At 49.9% G+C, this 17,794-nt stretch overlaps 4 protein-coding genes across 5 annotated transcripts; 1 reads left to right on the top strand and 3 right to left on the bottom strand.

Annotated features, from left to right (window-relative positions):
- Nucleotides 1-4,493: 4,493 nt before the first annotated feature.
- LOC120710230 (receptor like protein 27-like) lies at nucleotides 4,494-5,624 on the bottom strand. The gene has a single exon (XM_039995878.1). It carries the CDS (start codon nucleotides 5,622-5,624, stop codon nucleotides 4,494-4,496), a length of 1,131 nt encoding a protein of 376 aa, XP_039851812.1.
- A 2,336-nt stretch (nucleotides 5,625-7,960) lies between these two features.
- On the bottom strand, nucleotides 7,961-9,043 carry LOC120710231 (receptor-like protein 7). Its single transcript, XM_039995880.1, has 2 exons — nucleotides 9,028-9,043; nucleotides 7,961-8,913 (listed from the first exon to the last, which is right to left on the bottom strand). The coding sequence occupies exons 1-2, from the start codon at nucleotides 9,041-9,043 to the stop codon at nucleotides 7,961-7,963; spliced, it is 969 nt and encodes a 322-aa protein (XP_039851814.1).
- Nucleotides 9,044-10,000: 957 nt separating this feature from the next.
- LOC120708455 (pentatricopeptide repeat-containing protein At5g15010, mitochondrial-like) lies at nucleotides 10,001-12,927 on the top strand. Of its 2 annotated transcripts, none has more exons than XM_039993698.1 (2): nucleotides 10,001-12,322; nucleotides 12,611-12,927. In XM_039993698.1, the coding sequence occupies exon 1, from the start codon at nucleotides 10,093-10,095 to the stop codon at nucleotides 11,641-11,643; it is 1,551 nt and encodes a 516-aa protein (XP_039849632.1). In that variant the 5' UTR covers nucleotides 10,001-10,092; the 3' UTR covers nucleotides 11,644-12,322; nucleotides 12,611-12,927. The 2 variants fall into 2 exon arrangements, with proteins under 2 accessions (XP_039849632.1, XP_039849630.1); XM_039993696.1 differs by having other exon boundaries at nucleotides 10,001-12,314.
- Nucleotides 12,928-13,462: 535 nt separating this feature from the next.
- On the bottom strand, nucleotides 13,463-15,288 carry LOC120708456 (NAC domain-containing protein 68-like). Its single transcript, XM_039993699.1, has 3 exons — nucleotides 14,886-15,288; nucleotides 14,343-14,626; nucleotides 13,463-14,205 (listed from the first exon to the last, which is right to left on the bottom strand). Exons 1-3 carry the CDS (start codon nucleotides 15,091-15,093, stop codon nucleotides 13,747-13,749), a joined length of 951 nt encoding a protein of 316 aa, XP_039849633.1. The 5' UTR covers nucleotides 15,094-15,288; the 3' UTR covers nucleotides 13,463-13,746.
- Between the last annotated feature and the right edge of the window lie 2,506 nt (nucleotides 15,289-17,794).

Here is a 17,794-nt window from a genome sequence, read left to right on the forward strand (position 1 = left end):
ACCAAGACTCAAGCAACATACAGGCTAGGCTTGCAGGCAGTGAGCTTGCTAAAGAGTCAACTTCAGTTTAAGGGTGGTTCGGTATCTCTTAGACTTCCCAGAAAGTGATAAGGTTAAAGTTACCTCTAAACGGCGACTCATTAAAAGAAATGAATACAGGATATGAAGGTGCTGATTGTTATTTCTGAAGATCTGCTCAAATTTCGAAGTAACACTTGGCTGCACTGTTTGGGTCTATGTATGACTCTTTTCTTCTTCTATCAATACAATGATACGCAGCTCTCCTGCGTGTTCGAGAAAAAAAAAACTTGGCTGCACAGAAAATGGGGGCAATTGTATGCTTAGCCTAGTAATTTTTCACTCGATTGATAAGTTGAAAATTGGGATTACAATGCCAAGCCATGTTCAGCTTGTTCAAACATAGGTGGATACATGTGATTTGTTGTATTTCTTTGCACGTACCCTTTTGTCTGCACTGACTACATGTTCAACTATTGGCGCACAAAGCTTTTCATGAGGGTACGTGCAAAGAAATACATGTGATTTGTGGATACATGTGATACTTCCATTGACGTAGAAGGGTCAGTGCATGTCATTTTGCAAAGGGAAATCTGGGAAACTGAGATGGAGAAAGGAACAGCTTGACACTGCTTTCTTATTTGAAGGTTTTGCTGCTCATGTTTCTTGGATGCTTCAAACCAAAGCTGCAGATACCATCCTTAGATCCATTAGTTAGCAGATTCCATGGACAGTACTGGGTCGAGCTGCTACCGAAATCGGACTCGCTCCACATTGTACGGGGAAGTGATCTTGAGGACATTACAAGCAGAAGGGTTAGTAGCTGTGTCCACACTACGTCTGTTGTTTAGTTACCAGGAATGTGCTTGTGAAGCCAGCCCCCGACTCTTAAATTGTAAGCAGTTTCCACTTTCCAACATGTTCATACTTCCACTTACTATACATCAGTTGAAACTTTTTTTATTGGAAGAGATTAATTGTGGTCAGAGACATTTATTGACTGCTTGAAAATCTCTATTGAGCAAGAAGGCTGATTTTTCATTTGGATAAGAAATTTTTAAGTATTCTAATCATCAAGAAAAATCCATAATTGAAGTCTATTTTGCTGTTCGTACACTTTAACAGTATCTGCAGTATTAGGGTTTCTGTTGTAGTGCTTATGCCTTGTGGTTTCAAAATACGCAAAAACGCACCTCTGATTCCATTGATTAGGTATTAGGGTACGGTCTAGAGGCATTTTTTGTACTAGACTAGAGGTGTGAAATTTGTTTACGGGGTTGTAGGCAAACCCTATTCATGTATTTCATGCCTCCAGACCATACCCCAACTCCTGATTTTACTGTCATTTGTGAACTATTATGTAGTATGTTTCCCATGTTCATTATATTCTTAGAGCCTTTCCATTTAGAATCAGCATGTCTTTCACGCACTGTAAAATAATACCTGTATCTACACTTTCATTTGTTTGATTTGACACATAAAGCCTTGCGATGCATTGAAGGTATTAAGATCACACAACCATTCACCTCCATATCTGCAGCTTAACAAGCATTTCTATTTTCTTTCTCTACTATACCCACATCATGGTGTGGGCCAGATATTGTACATATGTGGAGTACAAGATATTTTCAGCATATAAAGCTAAGAATCATCTTGCAAGCATAACAACACCAGCTATCACATTGCTGTTTTTTTGTTTGTGGCTGAGAAATGAGGATACACAGTAGCATTAATACATCAACATCATCAACATAGTCTTTTTTCCCAAGCAAGTTGGGGTAGGCTAGAGATGAAACCCGAAAGAAATAAGTTCAAGGTTCAGGCACATTGATAGCTAGTCTCCAAGCGCTCCTATCCAAAGCTATCTCTTTAGAGATATTCCAGTCCTTAAGGTCTCTTTTAACCGACTCATCCCACGTCAGTTTAGGTCTACCTCTACCCCTCTTTACATTATCGACCCGCTCAAGAACCCCATTACGCACCGGCGCCTCAGGAGGCCTTCGTTGGACATGTCCAAACCATCTCAGCCGATGCTGGGTAAGTTTCTCCTCAATTGGTGCTACTCCGACCCTATCCCGAATAACTTCGTTCCGGACTCTATCCCTCCTTGTGTGCCCGCAAAACCACCGCAACATCCGCATCTCTTCTACACTCAGTTGCTGGACATGTCGCCTTTTTGTAGGCCAACATTCAGCACCGTATAGCATCGCCGGACGAATTGCTGTCCTATAGAATTTGACTTTTAGCTTTTGTGGCACCCTCTTGTCACAAAGGATGCCAGAAGCTTGCCGCCATTTCAACCAGCCAGCTGAAATTCTATGCCTAACATCTTCATCAATGTCGCCATTCTTTTGTAGCACCGATCCTAAATACCGAAAAGTATCCTTCTGAACCACCACTTGTCCATCTAGACTAACGTCTCCCCCCTCATGCCTAGTCGCGCTGAAATCGCACATCATGTACTCGGTCTTGGTCCTACTAAGTCTGAACTCTTTCGACTCTAACGTGCGTCTCCACAGCTCTAACTTTCTATTAACACCTGCCCTACTCTCGTCAACTAGCACCACATCATCAGCAAAGAGCATACACCAAGGGATCTCACCTTGTATATCCCTTGTGTCGGTACCCTGCAGCCGGGGTACCCACTCCTACTGTGCCAAGACTCGCGTAGTTATCCGTAACCACGCCCTAAGGAGCTGAGCAGCCGGACCCCTGGGGTCCGACTCCATCTCACCGGACCAACGGTCCCGGACCCGCTTCCTGCTCGGGGACGGGTCCGGTGTCACCACGTGTCCCAGAGGTGGAAATGCTCAGCACCTGTGGTCGCGGACCCGGACCCCCGCAGGTGGGTCCGGGACCTCCACGAGCCATCCGGACTCCCGCAGATGGGTCCGGGACCTCCACGTGCCTATCCGGACTCCCGTGAGCTCTCGGCTCAGCTAGCTGCTCGGGAGGGGTCCGGAACCGCCACGTGACACGCAGACGCGGGCGCAGGCGCATTAAGTGCGAGTGGTTGAGGCAGGCTCTGCTGCCTCTGGGCACGGGGCAGCTTTTGTCAGTCCACACTGTGGATCGCCAGTTACCGAGGCGGCTCGTCAGTTACCAAGACAAGCATTAAAGACTCAGCGTCGTGCGCATGGTCGACGAGTCATGATGACCAGCTACTGACTGGAGCAACAGTGCACGCTGCTACAGTGACTGAGTCAGTAGTTCGGCGCTTCATCATGACCTTGACGCGCGGCTGCAGAGGCTAGACTCTACTCTGACAGGACAGCTCAAGACCATCCCTGGTCAGAAGCTACGCACGAAAGCCGACGACAAGATCTCCGGATCTGAGGCATTGAAGGCTAAAGTATAGTTTATAATACATCGCCGGGCCTACCTGTCGGGGCCCCGCTCACTATACGTGCTCCCCTTGGACATATAAAAGGGAGAGCACGCCCGCTAGAACACAGGCTCTCCAGACACACAAGCTCTCGCGAACTCTCTCGAGACAAGGCAATACAACACACAGTGGACGTAGGGTATTACGCTCCGGCGGCCCGAACCACTCTAAACCCGCTGTGTTCATCGTGTTCTTGAGCGAGATCGAACTAGGACTAGCTAACCCCTGAGTACACACCCTTGGGGCTTAGGCGGGTGCCTTCCGCCACCCGGCTGTGGTTTGCAGCACCACGACACCTTGTGACCTCATCCATCACTAAAGCAAATAAATAAGGGCTCAATGCTGACCCCTGGTGTAGGCCTATGTTAATAGAAAAGTCAGTGGTGTTGCCATCACATGTCCGGACAAACGTCGTCGCATCCTTATACATATCCTTAATGAGGGTAATGTACTTAATTGGGACTTTGTGTTTCTCCAAGGCCCACCACATGTCCTTAATGAGGGTAATGTACACAGTAGCATTAATCACTAGCAAATTTCAGGAGCTGCACCCACTCCTAGAAGTGATGGTAGAAATGGTGGACATGCAGCAACAAAGAGTCAATATGTGTGGTAAACCATTGTCTCCCTCGGCTTGACAACAGCAAGTATCCAGTCACAGCTGCCAAGCCACAAGCAACACCTAACTCAACAGACAGAACATTCCAGTTTGCAGAATCATTGTCGTCGTCATCTCTAATTCTCGATTCAGGCCTGTGGCACTGACGAGAAAGTGGACTCCCACACAATCCATTGTTCCATTCATAGGACGTGTTTGGGAAAGTCAAGAACTGACCAGACTGTGGAACCGGCCCAGACAGATAATTGTAAGAGAGGTCCAATACGGCAAGAAAAGTAAGGGATGCCAGGCCTGAAGGGATCTCTCCTGAGATAGTTGCGTGAGAGGTCCAGTGATTCCAGCTGCACCAAACTCGACATCCGGGAAGGGATACGATCTACAAATGCATTCCTTGATAGGTTGAGCACTTTGAGAAGTTTGAGGTCACCAATTTCGCTGGGTATGGTGCCATCAAAGCTGTTGTTCGAGACATCAAAGTATTTGAAGGTATAGGATCCTTACAAGCGTCAAATCCAGTCCCTTGACCATCACAGTGACAGAGTTCTTGTAGTATGTGTCAATCGCATACTGGTACCCAACTGTCCGGGCCTGGCTTTCAACTTCAGAAGAATTAATCATTGCTTTCAGTCTCTTCAAGCACTGTGGCGGTATCCCACCATTGAAACTGTTAGAAGATATGTCAAAGACCTGTAACATGGGAAAGAAATTTGTTCCATCGACAACGGTAATTGGGCCATGGAACCTATTTGATCGCAGAACAAGCACTCTCAGCTGAGGGAGGTCTCCCAACCAGTCTGGAAAAGTATCCACTATCTGGTTGTCCCCAACATCTAGAACCTGTAGCATCTTACAGTTCACCAGAGATTCTGGCAGCTTGTCCTCCAGCTTGTTGTCATTAAGATTTACTGTCTCGAGTGCGCATCCTCTACTGATATTTTGGGGCAGTGGTCCCTGGAAAATATTGCCTCTCAAGTTTAAAACAGCAATGCTCTTGTTCTCCTGTAACAAGCAGGGTGGTATTAAGCCACCCAAACTATTGAATGAAAGATCAAGAACCTTGAGATTGCTTGTATTGCAGATCATCGGTGGGACTTCTCCTGTGAGCATATTGTTTGACAATGACAGGAAGTACGCGTAAGTCAGGCCTGACAGAAACTTTGTTGGAATCGAGTGAGTGAAATGGTTGCTGGAGCAGTCCATGAATGAAGTGTTCAGTGGGGGGTTCGGTAGTGAGCCCTCAATCATGTTATTAGAATGGAGATCTAGGTAAAGGTATGCAGGTGCTAAGATATTCCCCTGGATACTGGTGAATAAATTATGGGAGAGGTTGACGTAGTAGAAATCATTTGCTCCAGCCTTCCAAATCCAATCAGGTATGGGCCCGGCAATGCTGTTGTCTGAGAGATCTAATCTTTCAACTTCATTCAGGTACATCAAGAATGCAGGAAGCTTTGTTAAGTTGCACGATGCCAGCCCCAAGGACACAATATTGGGATATCCAACATAAGACCTGGCATCACCTTTCTCAAGAACAGACAGCCTGTTGCGAGATAGTTGAAGAATAGAGAGGTTCGTCAAATTCTTGAGCAGACTTAGATCCATGGTACCCGTAAGATTGTTGGAAGAGAGATCCAATCTTGTGAGTCCTGAGAGCTTGGACAATAACTCCGGAATCTGCCCTTGCAAATTATTTTCACCTAGAAAAAGATGCTGCAACGTAGAAGATGCATTTGGATGCAACAGAAGGTGTCCAGTGAAATTATTGTGGGTGAGGTCCAACTCCAGCAAACAAGGGTGAGAAAACAAGTTCACAGGTATCTCACCAGAGAGTGAGTTATTGCTAAGATTGATCCTGGTGAGGTTATGTAGAGCACTGCACCCATCCGAAGGTAATGATCCAACGAGATTATTATTTGACAAATCAACCTCCTGGATCATCGTCCATTGAGCAAAGGATGGTAGAGCTCCATAGAAGAGGCAACTGGAAAGGTCCAGTGTCACGAGATTATTGAGGGACCGAAAATGCGACCGGGGGGGTGAATGAGAGCCGATTAAAAAAATTCACGACCTGAAGTGATTTGGTCAAGTCCCAAGTGAACACCCAAACCCTCACTTCTAGAATGTGCAAAGTGTAGCTATAGCAGAGCTAGACACCAAGCAAAAACTCTAGAAACAAGCTGCGAAAAGATCGGATCAAGAGCGACGAGTAAGCACCAAAAACAGCACGGTATACTAACACCGGTTAAACCGACGTGTGAAGAAGTACTCCACCGGTTCAATCGACGTCACAGAGCCGGCAGCAGGGAAAAAGCACTCACCGGTTAAACCGACGCTACGGTTTAAACAGCGTCGGTTCAACCGACGATGGTGCACCGGATAAACCGACAAAATCCAAAACGAACACTGGTGCAGTTGTCCAGAGAGGCAGCAAAATGAATCCAACAATGCACCGGATGAACCGACGTTGAGGAAGAACAATACGCTGGTTAAACGAGTAACTGCACACGCGTGGGTGTCGCTAGTGATCAAACACCGGTTGATCCGATGCCCGTAAAGAGCTAAAGCACCGGTGCAACAAGTGAGCAGCAGAAAACCCTAACAGACGAAGAACCTACTCACCGGTTGAACCGACGCAACATGACTACAAGCGTCGGTTTAACCGGTGATAAGTAAAAACTCTGTTCGAGTCCAGAAACGATTTTCCAGTCCGCACTTCGCCCAAAAACTCGATGATCGAAGGATCAAATCAAGTCCAAATCTTACCAAAATTCGTAGGCACGATCACAAAGTACTTTGTGAAAATGACCACGGAAGGAATCGACGAATCACTCCATGGTTTGGGAGGAATCGAAGAAATTCCGAGCAAGAATGGGATTTTCTCAAGAACTCAAAAACTTTGATTCGAAAGAGCTCGTGAATCCAAAGAGATTTGTACTAAGCAATAGAGCGTGGATTCACACAAAGATTTCAGAGAACCACTACAAATTCGTTCACCATGAACACACAAACGGAAATAAAAAATTCATCACAAAGAGCTCATGAGACGAACCGAATTGAACGAAAACAAACGCCCCGAGGGCACAAGGAGGGAAGGGCCTCCTTTCCCAGTCAATTCACGTACAAAAACTCAACAATCCAAGGCTAAAATCCCTAGTCCTAGAGAGGAGAGGGAGAGAACCGAGAGGGAGAGAGGAGGACGCCAGGAAAGGGCCGCGTGCTGTTCTGGGCGCCAGCAGAAAAGCCAGGGAGAGGGTGTGGAGGGAGAGAGATATTTATCCCCCACTAACTCTAGACTAAAAGACTAAATAACCCCTAAACTTAACTAGACACTAGAAAGCCCGTAGGGGCAAAACCGAAAAAAGATACAGGGACTCATCCGACGGTCGAGGTACTTTCTTCGAGTCGAAGTCTTCTCCGCGATGCCGCCGTGTGGATGAAGATCCAGTTCGCGGTTTTGGGGGGTCCGCGAAACCCGGGTAGGTGGCCGGTTTTGAGAAAACCGTCAAAACTCCACGCGCGGGAAGATTCCCGCCTCCACGCCGTGGCCCTAGACGCCGTTCCTGCCTCGGCCTTCTGACAGCCGTAGATGCCGCCCGACGCCCGTCACCTCCTCGCCCGCAGCGAGGCCCTAGACGCCGTCGACGCCCGTCGCCTCCGTCAGTCTCGAGACCGACGCCCGTGCCTCCACGACTTGGCGTCTTCAACCGCCGTCCGCCTCCTTGGTTTTGTGGCGCAAACCAAAAAACCCGCCTTCCGTCGCCGCTTGCGCCCTCGATCTAGGAGTGGACGCCTCAGCTGCCGCCCGGCCTGAGCTCCGCCACGGCAACTCTCCGTCGACACTCGACGCCCGTGTACCTGCAACCAAAGACCAAGCGCACGATCACACCGCACGGTTGACAATTCACTCATCACAAGCAGGATAGAGTACTCAACATTCCTCAATTATGGAGGTTGGTAATAGATTCTGGTATGTTTCTGGAGAACATTGTGCCGGAAAGCAGCAAACTCTGTAAAGCACTGCCTGGCATGAATTCAGGCAGCTCTCCATGCAGCATGGTGTTTCCTGACAAGTCGAGCACTTTCAAGGTCTTGATGGAAAATATCCTTGATGAAGGAAAGGTTCCCATCAGCCCAGAGTTGCTGAGGCTAAAAACCAACAAGGAAGACAATTTTTCAAACCCGGTGAAGGAATTCGTCATAGGATGGCTAAATATACAGTTTTCAAGGATCAGTTTTGAGAGCGACCGTAATTTTGGAACAAGAGAACTTGCAATAGGCCCGGTAACCCAGCAGTATGACAGCTTCAACTCTCGGAGGGAATGCCTGGAACTGGAATTATTGGCATCAGAAACAGAAATGTTAACATAATCGATGTATAGTCTCTGGAGGCTGCTCAGGTTGGTGATCAGGGTGTCAAGAGTGTGTTCTTTTAGCTCCAGGAACGGCGTCGCTTGGTTCTGGACAGTGTCCCAGGTGAAGGCACCAGCGAGATGAAGGGTCTCCAAGTTGGGGAGGCGGGCAATGCTACTGGGCACTTGTCCGACGAAGCCACAATCGGAGAGGTTGAGGTACGTGAGCCTGCTGAGCCGCTCGAATCCGTCGCTTGGCAGCGGGATCCCCAGGAAGTCGTTGTTTGCAAGGCTAAGGAAGCGAAGCGACGTGAGCGCGAAGAGGTCGGAGCTGAGGTTACCGGAGATGGTGAGATCGGCGAGGTCCAGTGAAACAACCACCTGGGCGTCTGGCGTGCCGGCGTCGCCACACGTTATGCCTTGCCAGGTGCTGCAGTCGGAGCTCGCCTGCCAGGAGGGTAGCTCCGAGAGCGCGTTGTCGAAGCGGAAGCCCTTCTTGAGGCGGAGGAGAGCGCCCCTCTCGTCGTGGCGGCATAGGCCATCTCCGAGTTTACTGACAACAACGATGATGATGGCGGCAACCAGAACCAGTCAACCAGGAGAGGGTAGCTGCCGCGGCTGCGAGGATAATAGCGAGGCATGGCTCCGGTTCCAACTCGAAGAGAGCGCCATCGTTATATAGTTGTATTTCTCTTCTGTACTAATATTCCGGATCATCAGATATTTTCCTAAGCACTACGCCTGCACTGTCAGGCGTGGTGTGAAACCTCGATTTGCTAGGTGGACCAACACTAGTGTAAATGCCGTCTCTGCTTTTCCACTGCTATTAATTGGACATATGCACACGTTCTACAACTTTGTGTCCCATTCACTGACTCGGTGGTAATTTGACTAATTTCATAGCGATTTCGTCAATAAATATGGTGGGTGGGTGGGGGGGGGGGGTCCTTCCTTCCAACTCTCGCCAAGTCGCATTCTTAAACATTTTTTAGAAAATGTAATGCTTCATCTGTTCTAAACTATAGATCATTTTGAATTTTGTAGTTATATCTAAATGCAAGTAAAACACTATGCATCTTTTAAAAAGTTAAAACAATCTATGATTCAAAACGGAAGGAGTATCTCCAACTATTGCATTGAACAAATTTGCGAATATGAGCTAGTGGTGCAAATTGGTAACTCTTAGTTGTACTTTCCACCATCTTTAGTTCAAATATTATTTTGGGAGCACCATCCGGAGCTCCCCTTGCAATGTGTTGACGTCAGCCCTTGCAACAGATCCGAAATGCTTTCTCGCCAGGCACCCACACGAGATACACTCAATGGGAGGAAGGGTGAGAGGCTGCGCCTCGTTCTGCTTTCGTTGAACGTTTTACCTGTTTTCTTCTCTCCTCTATTTAGGCCCAACTAGGTGCTCTGATTTTATTTTGAATCTCGCATGGCTGGCCTGATTTCCTTGACATGTTCCCTCTAAATATTGGTGCAAAAATATTGGATTTAGATGTTTTCAAATATTGGGTCGTGATCCATAATCGCAATCCAAATCAGTGGGTATTATGCAAATATTTAACCCCATATTTATAAATAGACCCCTAAATCGGACTACGATCATTTCGTAAATATTCCCTCCATTGTTTTACAAACGATCCACACCGAGGGGGCTTTTCGAAATTGTTACACGGTGACGCCTGAACAGCCGGCACGAGCCCGCGCCGCCGGCGATGTTGCGCAGGGTCCTCGCGAGGGCGATCCCACGCTCCGCCGCCTCCACCGGGTTGTCCAAACCTCTAATCCCTCTCTTCATCGGTGCCTCGCGCCTAGCCACTTCTCCTGGAGACCACGTCGCAGATGGCGGCGGCGGCGGCGAGGATGACCCCTTCTCCTTCCCGGACCAATATCTGCAGCAGCTCCCGCCCGACGTCGCCCGAGGGGTGGACTCCGTCGTCGCGGCGGCCCAGACTAATGCCTCCAGTGCGGCGGACGCCGCGCGGGCCCTCGACCTGTGCGGCGCCGAAGCGTCCGAGCCGCTCGTGGTGGCCGCGCTTGCGCGCCTCCGCAACAGCTGCGCCGCCGCGCACGCCGCATTCCGGTGGGCCACGGCGCAGCCCGGGTACGCGCCGGGCCGGCGCGCGTCCCACTCCATGCTCGCCATCCTCGCCAAGCACCGCCACTTCGACGACGCGCGCGCCCTGCTCGACGAAATGCGCCGCGCATCGACGGCCTCCCCGGCCGCGGTGCTTCTCCTCATCCGGCGCCACTGCGCCGCGCGGGACGTCGCTGGCGCCGTCGCCGCGTTCCGCGCGCTACCGAACTTCGGATTCCGACCTGGTGTCGCCGAGTTCCACGGCCTCCTGAGTGGGCTATGCCGGTACAAGAACGTTCAGGACGCGGAGCACCTGCTCATGTCCAGCCAGAAGGAGTTCCCCTTCGAGACCAAGAGCTTCAACATCGTGCTCAATGGTTGGTGCAACATTATCGGCAGTGTTCGGGAGGCGAAAAGGTTTTGGAATGCCATGGGGAATCTGGGCATTGACAGGGACGTTGTGTCGTACGGGAGCATGATCTCATGCTTCTCAAAGTCTGGGAGTTTGGATTCTGTCATGAAGCTCTTTAACCGCATGAAGGAGGCTGGCATTACACCAGATCGGAAAGTATACAATGCAGTTGTGCATGCACTAGCAAAGGGACGTTGCGTGGAGGAGGCAAAGATGCTTGTCCAGACTATGGAGGAGAAGAAGGTTGCCCCGGACACAGCCACTTTTAACTCTCTCATTGGGCCTCTTTGCAAGGCTCGTCGTGTTCATCTGGCAATGGAAACGTTTTATGCTATGTTAGGAAGGGGTCTGCCTCCTTCAGTGAGGACCTTTCATGCGTTACTTAATGTGGCCACTCCCACTGGGGTATTTGATCTGTTACATAAGATGAAAGAGTTACGCTGTGAGCCTGAGATGGACACTTACATTATGTTGATCAGGAAATTCTGCCGATGGAGGCAGTATGAGAGTGTGGAGAAGCTATGGAGTGCAATGCCTGCAAATGGGCTGAGCCCTGATCGGAGTGCATACATTGTGTTGATACATGGATTATTCCTAAATGGAAGACTAGAGGAGGCGTCAAAGTATTACGAAGAGATGAAAGCTAAGGGCTTTGCACCAGAGCAGAAGACTCAAGAAATGATACAAGCTTGGCTCGCGGGCAGAGAGCTTGCCAAGGCATCAGCTTCAGGTTGTTCAAAGGGTGGTTCAGTGTCTCTCAGACTTCCCAGAAGGTGACAAAGTTAAGGTTAGCTCCGAAGGGCAATTCATAAAAGGAAACGAAACAGGATAGAAGGGTACCTATTATGATTCCCGAATAACTCATAAGTTCGAAAAGATACTTGGCTGCACGGAAAACTGGGACTACTGTATGTTTTTCGTAGTTATTTGTCACTTGATTGATAAGTTGAAAACTGGAATATGGCAAGTCATTTTCAGGTGGATGCATGCTATTTGTATTTCTTTGCATTGAGCTTTTAGTGGGTACTGACCAGATGTTCGATTATATTTTTACAAAACTTCTCCTGAGCCATGTAGGTTTTAAGCCCACCTGAACGCTTCCTTTAATATCTAAGGGGCACTACAGGTGATTTTGCAAATAAAATCAGGGAAAATGAGATGGAAAAAGCAACGAGCAGATTAACATAGCTTTCTGATCTGATGATTTTTGACATTCTTGTTTCAAGAAAAAGCTGCAGATACCATACAGAGATCCATTAGGCGGTAGATCCCATGGAGGACAGTAGTGGGGCCTGAGCTGCCACTAGAATTGAGCTGACTGAGGACATTGCAAGGGCAAGAGATCTCCAAGTCTCTTTTTTCAAGCAGGAGTTAATACTTGTTTCCACCCAGCTGCTGTTCTGCAGGACCACTGACCACGCTTCCGAAACCTACCTGGCGCTTGAACTGTAAGCAGGTTCAACTTTCCACCATGTTCATTCCTCTCATTCTGTATGGTTGGAAACTCAAAACTTAATTCTTATGTTCCACACTATGATGTTTTAGTTTCAGCAATGTCATTGTATATAGGGCCCGCTGGCATATCATCATATACCGAATTTTGTGTTATCTTGTTCTTCTGGATGATACATCATGCACCACTATATATTTCTTTCTTTCTTCTCGGGTCTGTTGCGAGTTTGCAACCGATGTAGTCATTACAACCTTTTTTGACGGCATTGCTTCTTTGCATGTGCGTATGAAGAATCTGACGACAAGATCACATTGGATTTGAAGCTGGGAGTGGGTGCTGCCAGCCTGCTATTAATCAATGGCCATTATGCATGGATTCGTTCTGACGATAGGGCTCATCTCGTCTCTGATATGTGAATACATCTAATCTATGAGATACCCTTTAGATTGCTACCTTGTGGTTTAAAATAATGCCTTAGCAGCTGGCTGCTTAGATCATACTACTAGTAGCATGGTCCAAGTCAAAGAGCTTATCCTTGTACAGGCTGACGACCTTTCTGTCATATTCTCAAAGTTATACGCATCTCAACTGGATCTTTAACGTTTATCTTCTCGCACGCCTGAACTCTTCTGATATGTTATATGTACTCCAGAATTTGGCGTTATCTTGCAAACATATGCAAGTTGCTTTAAATTGTACAATGTAGATTATAGATGACGCATTTCTTGAGGAGGAAAACGATATCACTTCCTGTGTGCGACTCAACTGGCTTATCGCATATGTCAATGCCTGTGTTCAATGTCTTTTTCATGGCATCTCTCTAATCTATGCAAGTGTCACTAACTCGTGTGGGTCATGAGTCATGGCATGATGACAACTGACAAGACTAGCATTAGTGGAACGGAACAGTGAATGGACCGTCCCGGTTTCAGAATTAGATTTGGTTGTTCGACATCACCTCTTCTCTCATATGCAAAAGATGCTACTAGGAAGATAAGGAATGAGGTTATCCTACAGTAAAACTAATAATAATTCGTAGTTTGATCTCAGATGCATCATGAGACTGGTGCATCTGTCTCTCATCTTACTCGTGTACAGAATGGCACCATGAGATAAAGTCCAAAGGAATTCCAAGACCAAATGTGCTGTAGAATAATCCTTAATAAATCTCAGTTCAGACTGAACATATATATGACAATCCTACTAGCTTCATAGTTTGCTCAAGAACTGAAAAGGTAGATGCTTTTTGCTGGTTAACAAATGCATAGATAGATCTAACGAACGAATAAACATTACAAGACTACAGCAACAGTTATGCAGAATTATACCCTCCAAACTTTCAGTTTGTTGTTTCTAAGTCCTGTCTAGCCACTCCTATTGCCCCATTATTTACAAGAGCACACGTCTTTCCCTTTCCATGTCAACTCTCAGAATGGTGGCAAGATTGTCTGCCACATCTTCATCGACGGCGAGCTCATCGACTGCAAGTAGCCATGGCCTTGCCCAGCTGCCAGATTCATCGTCTGGTGGACCGGGATAGGATTCACCATCTGCGCCATGCTGTAAGGCGCCTGCAGCTCATCCAGGTTCAGGCCGGTGAACCAGTCGTTGTCCTCCTTCACCGTCACGGTGCCGAGGCCGTTCCGCATGGCCGGCACCCCCTGCTGCGCCATGTTCCCGAAGCTGTTCTGCATGCGAGAGGCGTTGTCGATGTCCGAGTCGTGCGTCTGGAAGCTGTCGGACATGGAGTCGTCGAGCGCGTCCATGACCTCCCCCGCGCCCTGCCGGTGGTGGTGGTGCGCCGCCGCCGCCTCCAGCTCCTCCACCTTCACGTTCTCCCAGTTGTTCTTCTTGTTGTACAGCCGGCACAGCACCCACTCGTCCAACTGCAAGCGCGCACGAAACAAAACAAAAAAAAGGACGTCAGCAATTCAAGTACCAACAGGGAATGCGCGGCGCGCGAACACCGAGCAGCAACCATGGAATGCAACCGGATGAATGAGAGTGGCCCATGGCCGCGCACCTTCTGGGACCCCTTCTTGCCCGGGGCGCGGTCCGCGTCGGCGAGGCGGTACTCGTGCATGATCCAGTCGGTCTTGACGCCCCGGGGCGCCTTGCCGGAGTAGAACACCAGCGCCTTCTTGATGCCCGCCGCCCTGGCGCAGCCCTTGGGCGTGATGGGCTTGTCGGCGCCGGTGGCCTTCCAGTACCCCCTCCCGGCGGCGCGGTTGGGGCGCGAGCCGTTGGGGTACTTGCGGCCCCGCGGCGTGAAGAAGTACCACTCCTTGCGGCCGAACAGCGCCTTCTCTGAAGGAACAGAACAGCGAGGTCAGAAACGCCATTCATTCGGTTTCGATTCTCCAGATATTCGGACGAACGAATAATAATCCATCAACAACAAGAGGGCGAATAATAATAATTTTCCCTTTTCTTTCGAGGACAAAAAAAAACAAGTGTAGATTTTCCTTGAAGCCATGATAAATAAAGAGAATGACAAAAAAAAACGAACAGAGAAAAGCAGAGGAAGGAGAAGAAGCAGAGGAAGAGATGGGGCACGCATACGCACCTGGGAGATCCCAGGGATCGAACTTGTAGAGGTCGACCTCGGCGATGATGGGCACGGGCAGCTGCTGCCGCGCCACCTTCCGGCAGAGGTAGTGCACCACGAGCTCCTCGTCGGTGGGGTGGAACCGGAACCCCGGCGGCAGGTTGAGCTCCGCCTCCGCGTCCCTGCGCCCGCTCCCCACCGCCGCCGCCGCCAACACCATTGCCATCTTCCTCCTCCTGCTCCTACTCGAACTCGAGCAATCAATCCCCCAAACAGCCTGATGGATGGATGATGGATCGGGCGCTCTCGATCCCAGGCTCCAGACGAGACCGCGTCTCCTCCCTCCTCGTGTGTCCGGTTTCGAACGGCGGCTGGCTGGCAGCCGGGAGATAAATCCTCGCTGCCCGTGAGCTGTTTCCGTGGCGACCAAGGCGGTTCCCCGCCCCACGCCGCCTTTTATATGGGCTGCGCGCGCGCGCGGCCCAGCTCGGTGGCCGCCCGCCGAAGCCTGACGTGGGCCCGGCGTGGCCCCTCCCCTCCTCGTGGGCTTTGGATGACAGGATGAGGATGGGCGAGGCTACCGCGAAGGTTCCCGCGTGGAAAAGGGTCTGAGTCTGACCCTGTTCGGCGGCGGTGGTGGCCGTCGACGACGGCGGCAACCCCCGTAGCTGCGTAGCAGAAGGGTCAAAAAGATTAGCGGGGGCGGGGGCGGGGGCGGGGCATTTTCCGCGCGGAAAATTGTAGAAAACCCCGGCGATCTGCCGATCTCGGCGAATGAGACGCCGGGGTCGGCGCGACGGCTCCATCGTTTCTGACTCTTTTGCACGGCTGGTGGCTCGGCTGCCTCGCGCCTAGACCTGGGCATGGGTCACCCGACCCGAACAACCCGACCCAACCCGCCCGAAAAAAACCCGACCCGACCCGACCCGAGCTACGTGGCGGGTGGGCGCGGGCCGTATTTTTTGACCCGCAACAATCAACGGGCCGGGCACGGGCCGTGATTTTTGACCCAAAACCCGACCCAACCCGAAAAACCCGACCCAAAGGCCAAAAAACCCGACCCAACCCGAAAAAAACCCGACCCGACACGCCCGCGCAGGGTGCACGGGCCAACCCGACCCGACCCGGTGATAGGTACGGGTCGGGCACGGGCCGTCCTATGCGACCCGTGACCCGACCTTGACCCGACCCGAACCCGACCCGACCCGACGTTTGCCCAGGTCTACTCGCGCCTCCTGCTGCCGCCGGCGCCGTCTCCATCTAAGGTCTGCGACACGTGCAGATCGTGCCATGCCTTGTTCGTGGCAGGTGTTAAGGAAGGGTCCTGCCTGCGGCAGAGGGAGTGCCACGTGTGCGGGGTTCCTCGGAAAGTTTCTGTGTAGTTTTGGGCTGGAGATTTCCATTGTGTTTGGCTGGCTGGTGCTGGTGGATGGTGCTGTTTTTTTATGAGAGAAAAATACTGTTGGCTGGCTGGTGCTGGTGGCTGGTGCTGATTTTGTATGACAGAAAAATACTATCATCAGGCAGCAGGCGTTGATCTAATTTGGAATGTATGAGAGTGATTTGATTTGATCTGCATTGAACTGGCGAATAAGATCGCGCGTTCCCCCGGTCCAAACGTGATGGTGCTCCGTCTCCCGGTGGACACAGCTGCCTAACCAAAATTAAATGTGGGTGATGTAAGCCGCGTGTTCCTTTCGATTTGATATGAATGCGATGATGATGCTCTGTCGACGAACTGTTTCCATCCGCGGACCATTTGAGATACAGCCATACAGGCGCCTCTGACTTCTGCAGCCAGCAGCCTGTCGACAACACAGGGATATGCTTGGAATATTAGAAATCCACCAGCATCAGCACGCATACTTTCCAATCTATACCTAGGACCCTTCATACGGACGGCCCCCATGCGTCCACCTATTTTACTCGCAGACAGGCCGCCAGACAGCCAGTGGACAGTACAAGGTGGGTTCATCTCCTCTGTTCTGCTGCTGCGAAAGGAAGTTGCCATTCAGCACGTGCCCGGTGGATCAGCCTGCCTGCGCTGGACGTACGCTATATCTTATCCAGGTGCGGTGAACCTTGCCGGGGGTCCGGTGCCGGCAACGGTGGCGAGCACATCCGGCGGGGGTTGGTAGGCCCGCCGCCGCCGCCGACGGCGGATGCGTCGCGCTCGATCGCCCGGCGGTGGACTGCGGCATGGAATTCGAGTGCATCGCCGCTGAAAAGGACGGACTGCTGGACGGAAAAACGCGGACTGAAAACGATTTTTCCACCCTGCTTGTCTGCTTCTTTTAGAAAAAAAAAAAAGAGGGTGAGAGGATCGTTGTGTTTGGCTGCAATTTTCCTTAATTAACAATTTGAGGGGTCTCACTCTTACAGCTGGGTGATCCCTGAAAGTTTTCTTGATAAGAATATAGTGTGCGAGAGATTAAGATCCTGTTCGTTTTATGGGACTTTTGCATAAGTTTTTGGGATTTTTGGGGCTAAAGACCCAAATAAGAGGGACTTTTGGGGGCTAAAAATTTGTGTGGGGCTAAAGAATGAGAAGTCCCTCTGGAGAAGCATTTTGAAACTTTTAGCCTACATCAATCTACTTTTCCACCCTAGTACCCTCTACATCAATCTACTTTTTGGAGCTAATAGTGAGCTGGACGCATGCATGCAGGGATACTTTGGTCCTTTCTACACTTCATTTAATGATCTCTAGTCCCTTTAATATCTCAAACTAAATAGGAAGTAACTTTTTATTTTAGCCCAGAAACTACTCCATGTGCTGCCGTGGGGGTGGGAGGGGGACGGGTGGAGAAAGAGGAGAGAGATTGTGGGGGGCCATAGGGGTAGGGTGGAATCCTAGCTAAGTTGTAGGCTAAAAGTCCCCAAAAAACCTTCTCACGAGGGACTTCTCATTTTTTTTAGCCTCTAAC

This window comes from Panicum virgatum, chromosome 5K (assembly GCF_016808335.1).
Source record: "Panicum virgatum strain AP13 chromosome 5K, P.virgatum_v5, whole genome shotgun sequence".
NCBI classification, from domain to species: domain Eukaryota; kingdom Viridiplantae; phylum Streptophyta; class Magnoliopsida; order Poales; family Poaceae; genus Panicum; species Panicum virgatum.

Bases quoted from the DNA above. Each gene is read 5' to 3' on its own strand.
- LOC120710230 (XM_039995878.1), bottom strand. From the start codon at position 5,624: ATGGATCTAAGTCTGCTCAAGAATTTGACGAACCTCTCTATTCTTCAA.
- LOC120708455 (XM_039993698.1), top strand. From the start codon at position 10,093: ATGTTGCGCAGGGTCCTCGCGAGGGCGATCCCACGCTCCGCCGCCTCC.
- LOC120708456 (XM_039993699.1), bottom strand. From the start codon at position 15,093: ATGGCAATGGTGTTGGCGGCGGCGGCGGTGGGGAGCGGGCGCAGGGAC. The intron at 14,627-14,885 runs GTGCGTATGCGT...CTGTTCCTTCAG, and splicing joins CGATCCCTGGGATCTCCCAG to AGAAGGCGCTGTTCGGCCGC. The intron at 14,206-14,342 runs GTGCGCGGCCAT...GCGCGCTTGCAG, and splicing joins GCAAGAAGGGGTCCCAGAAG to TTGGACGAGTGGGTGCTGTG.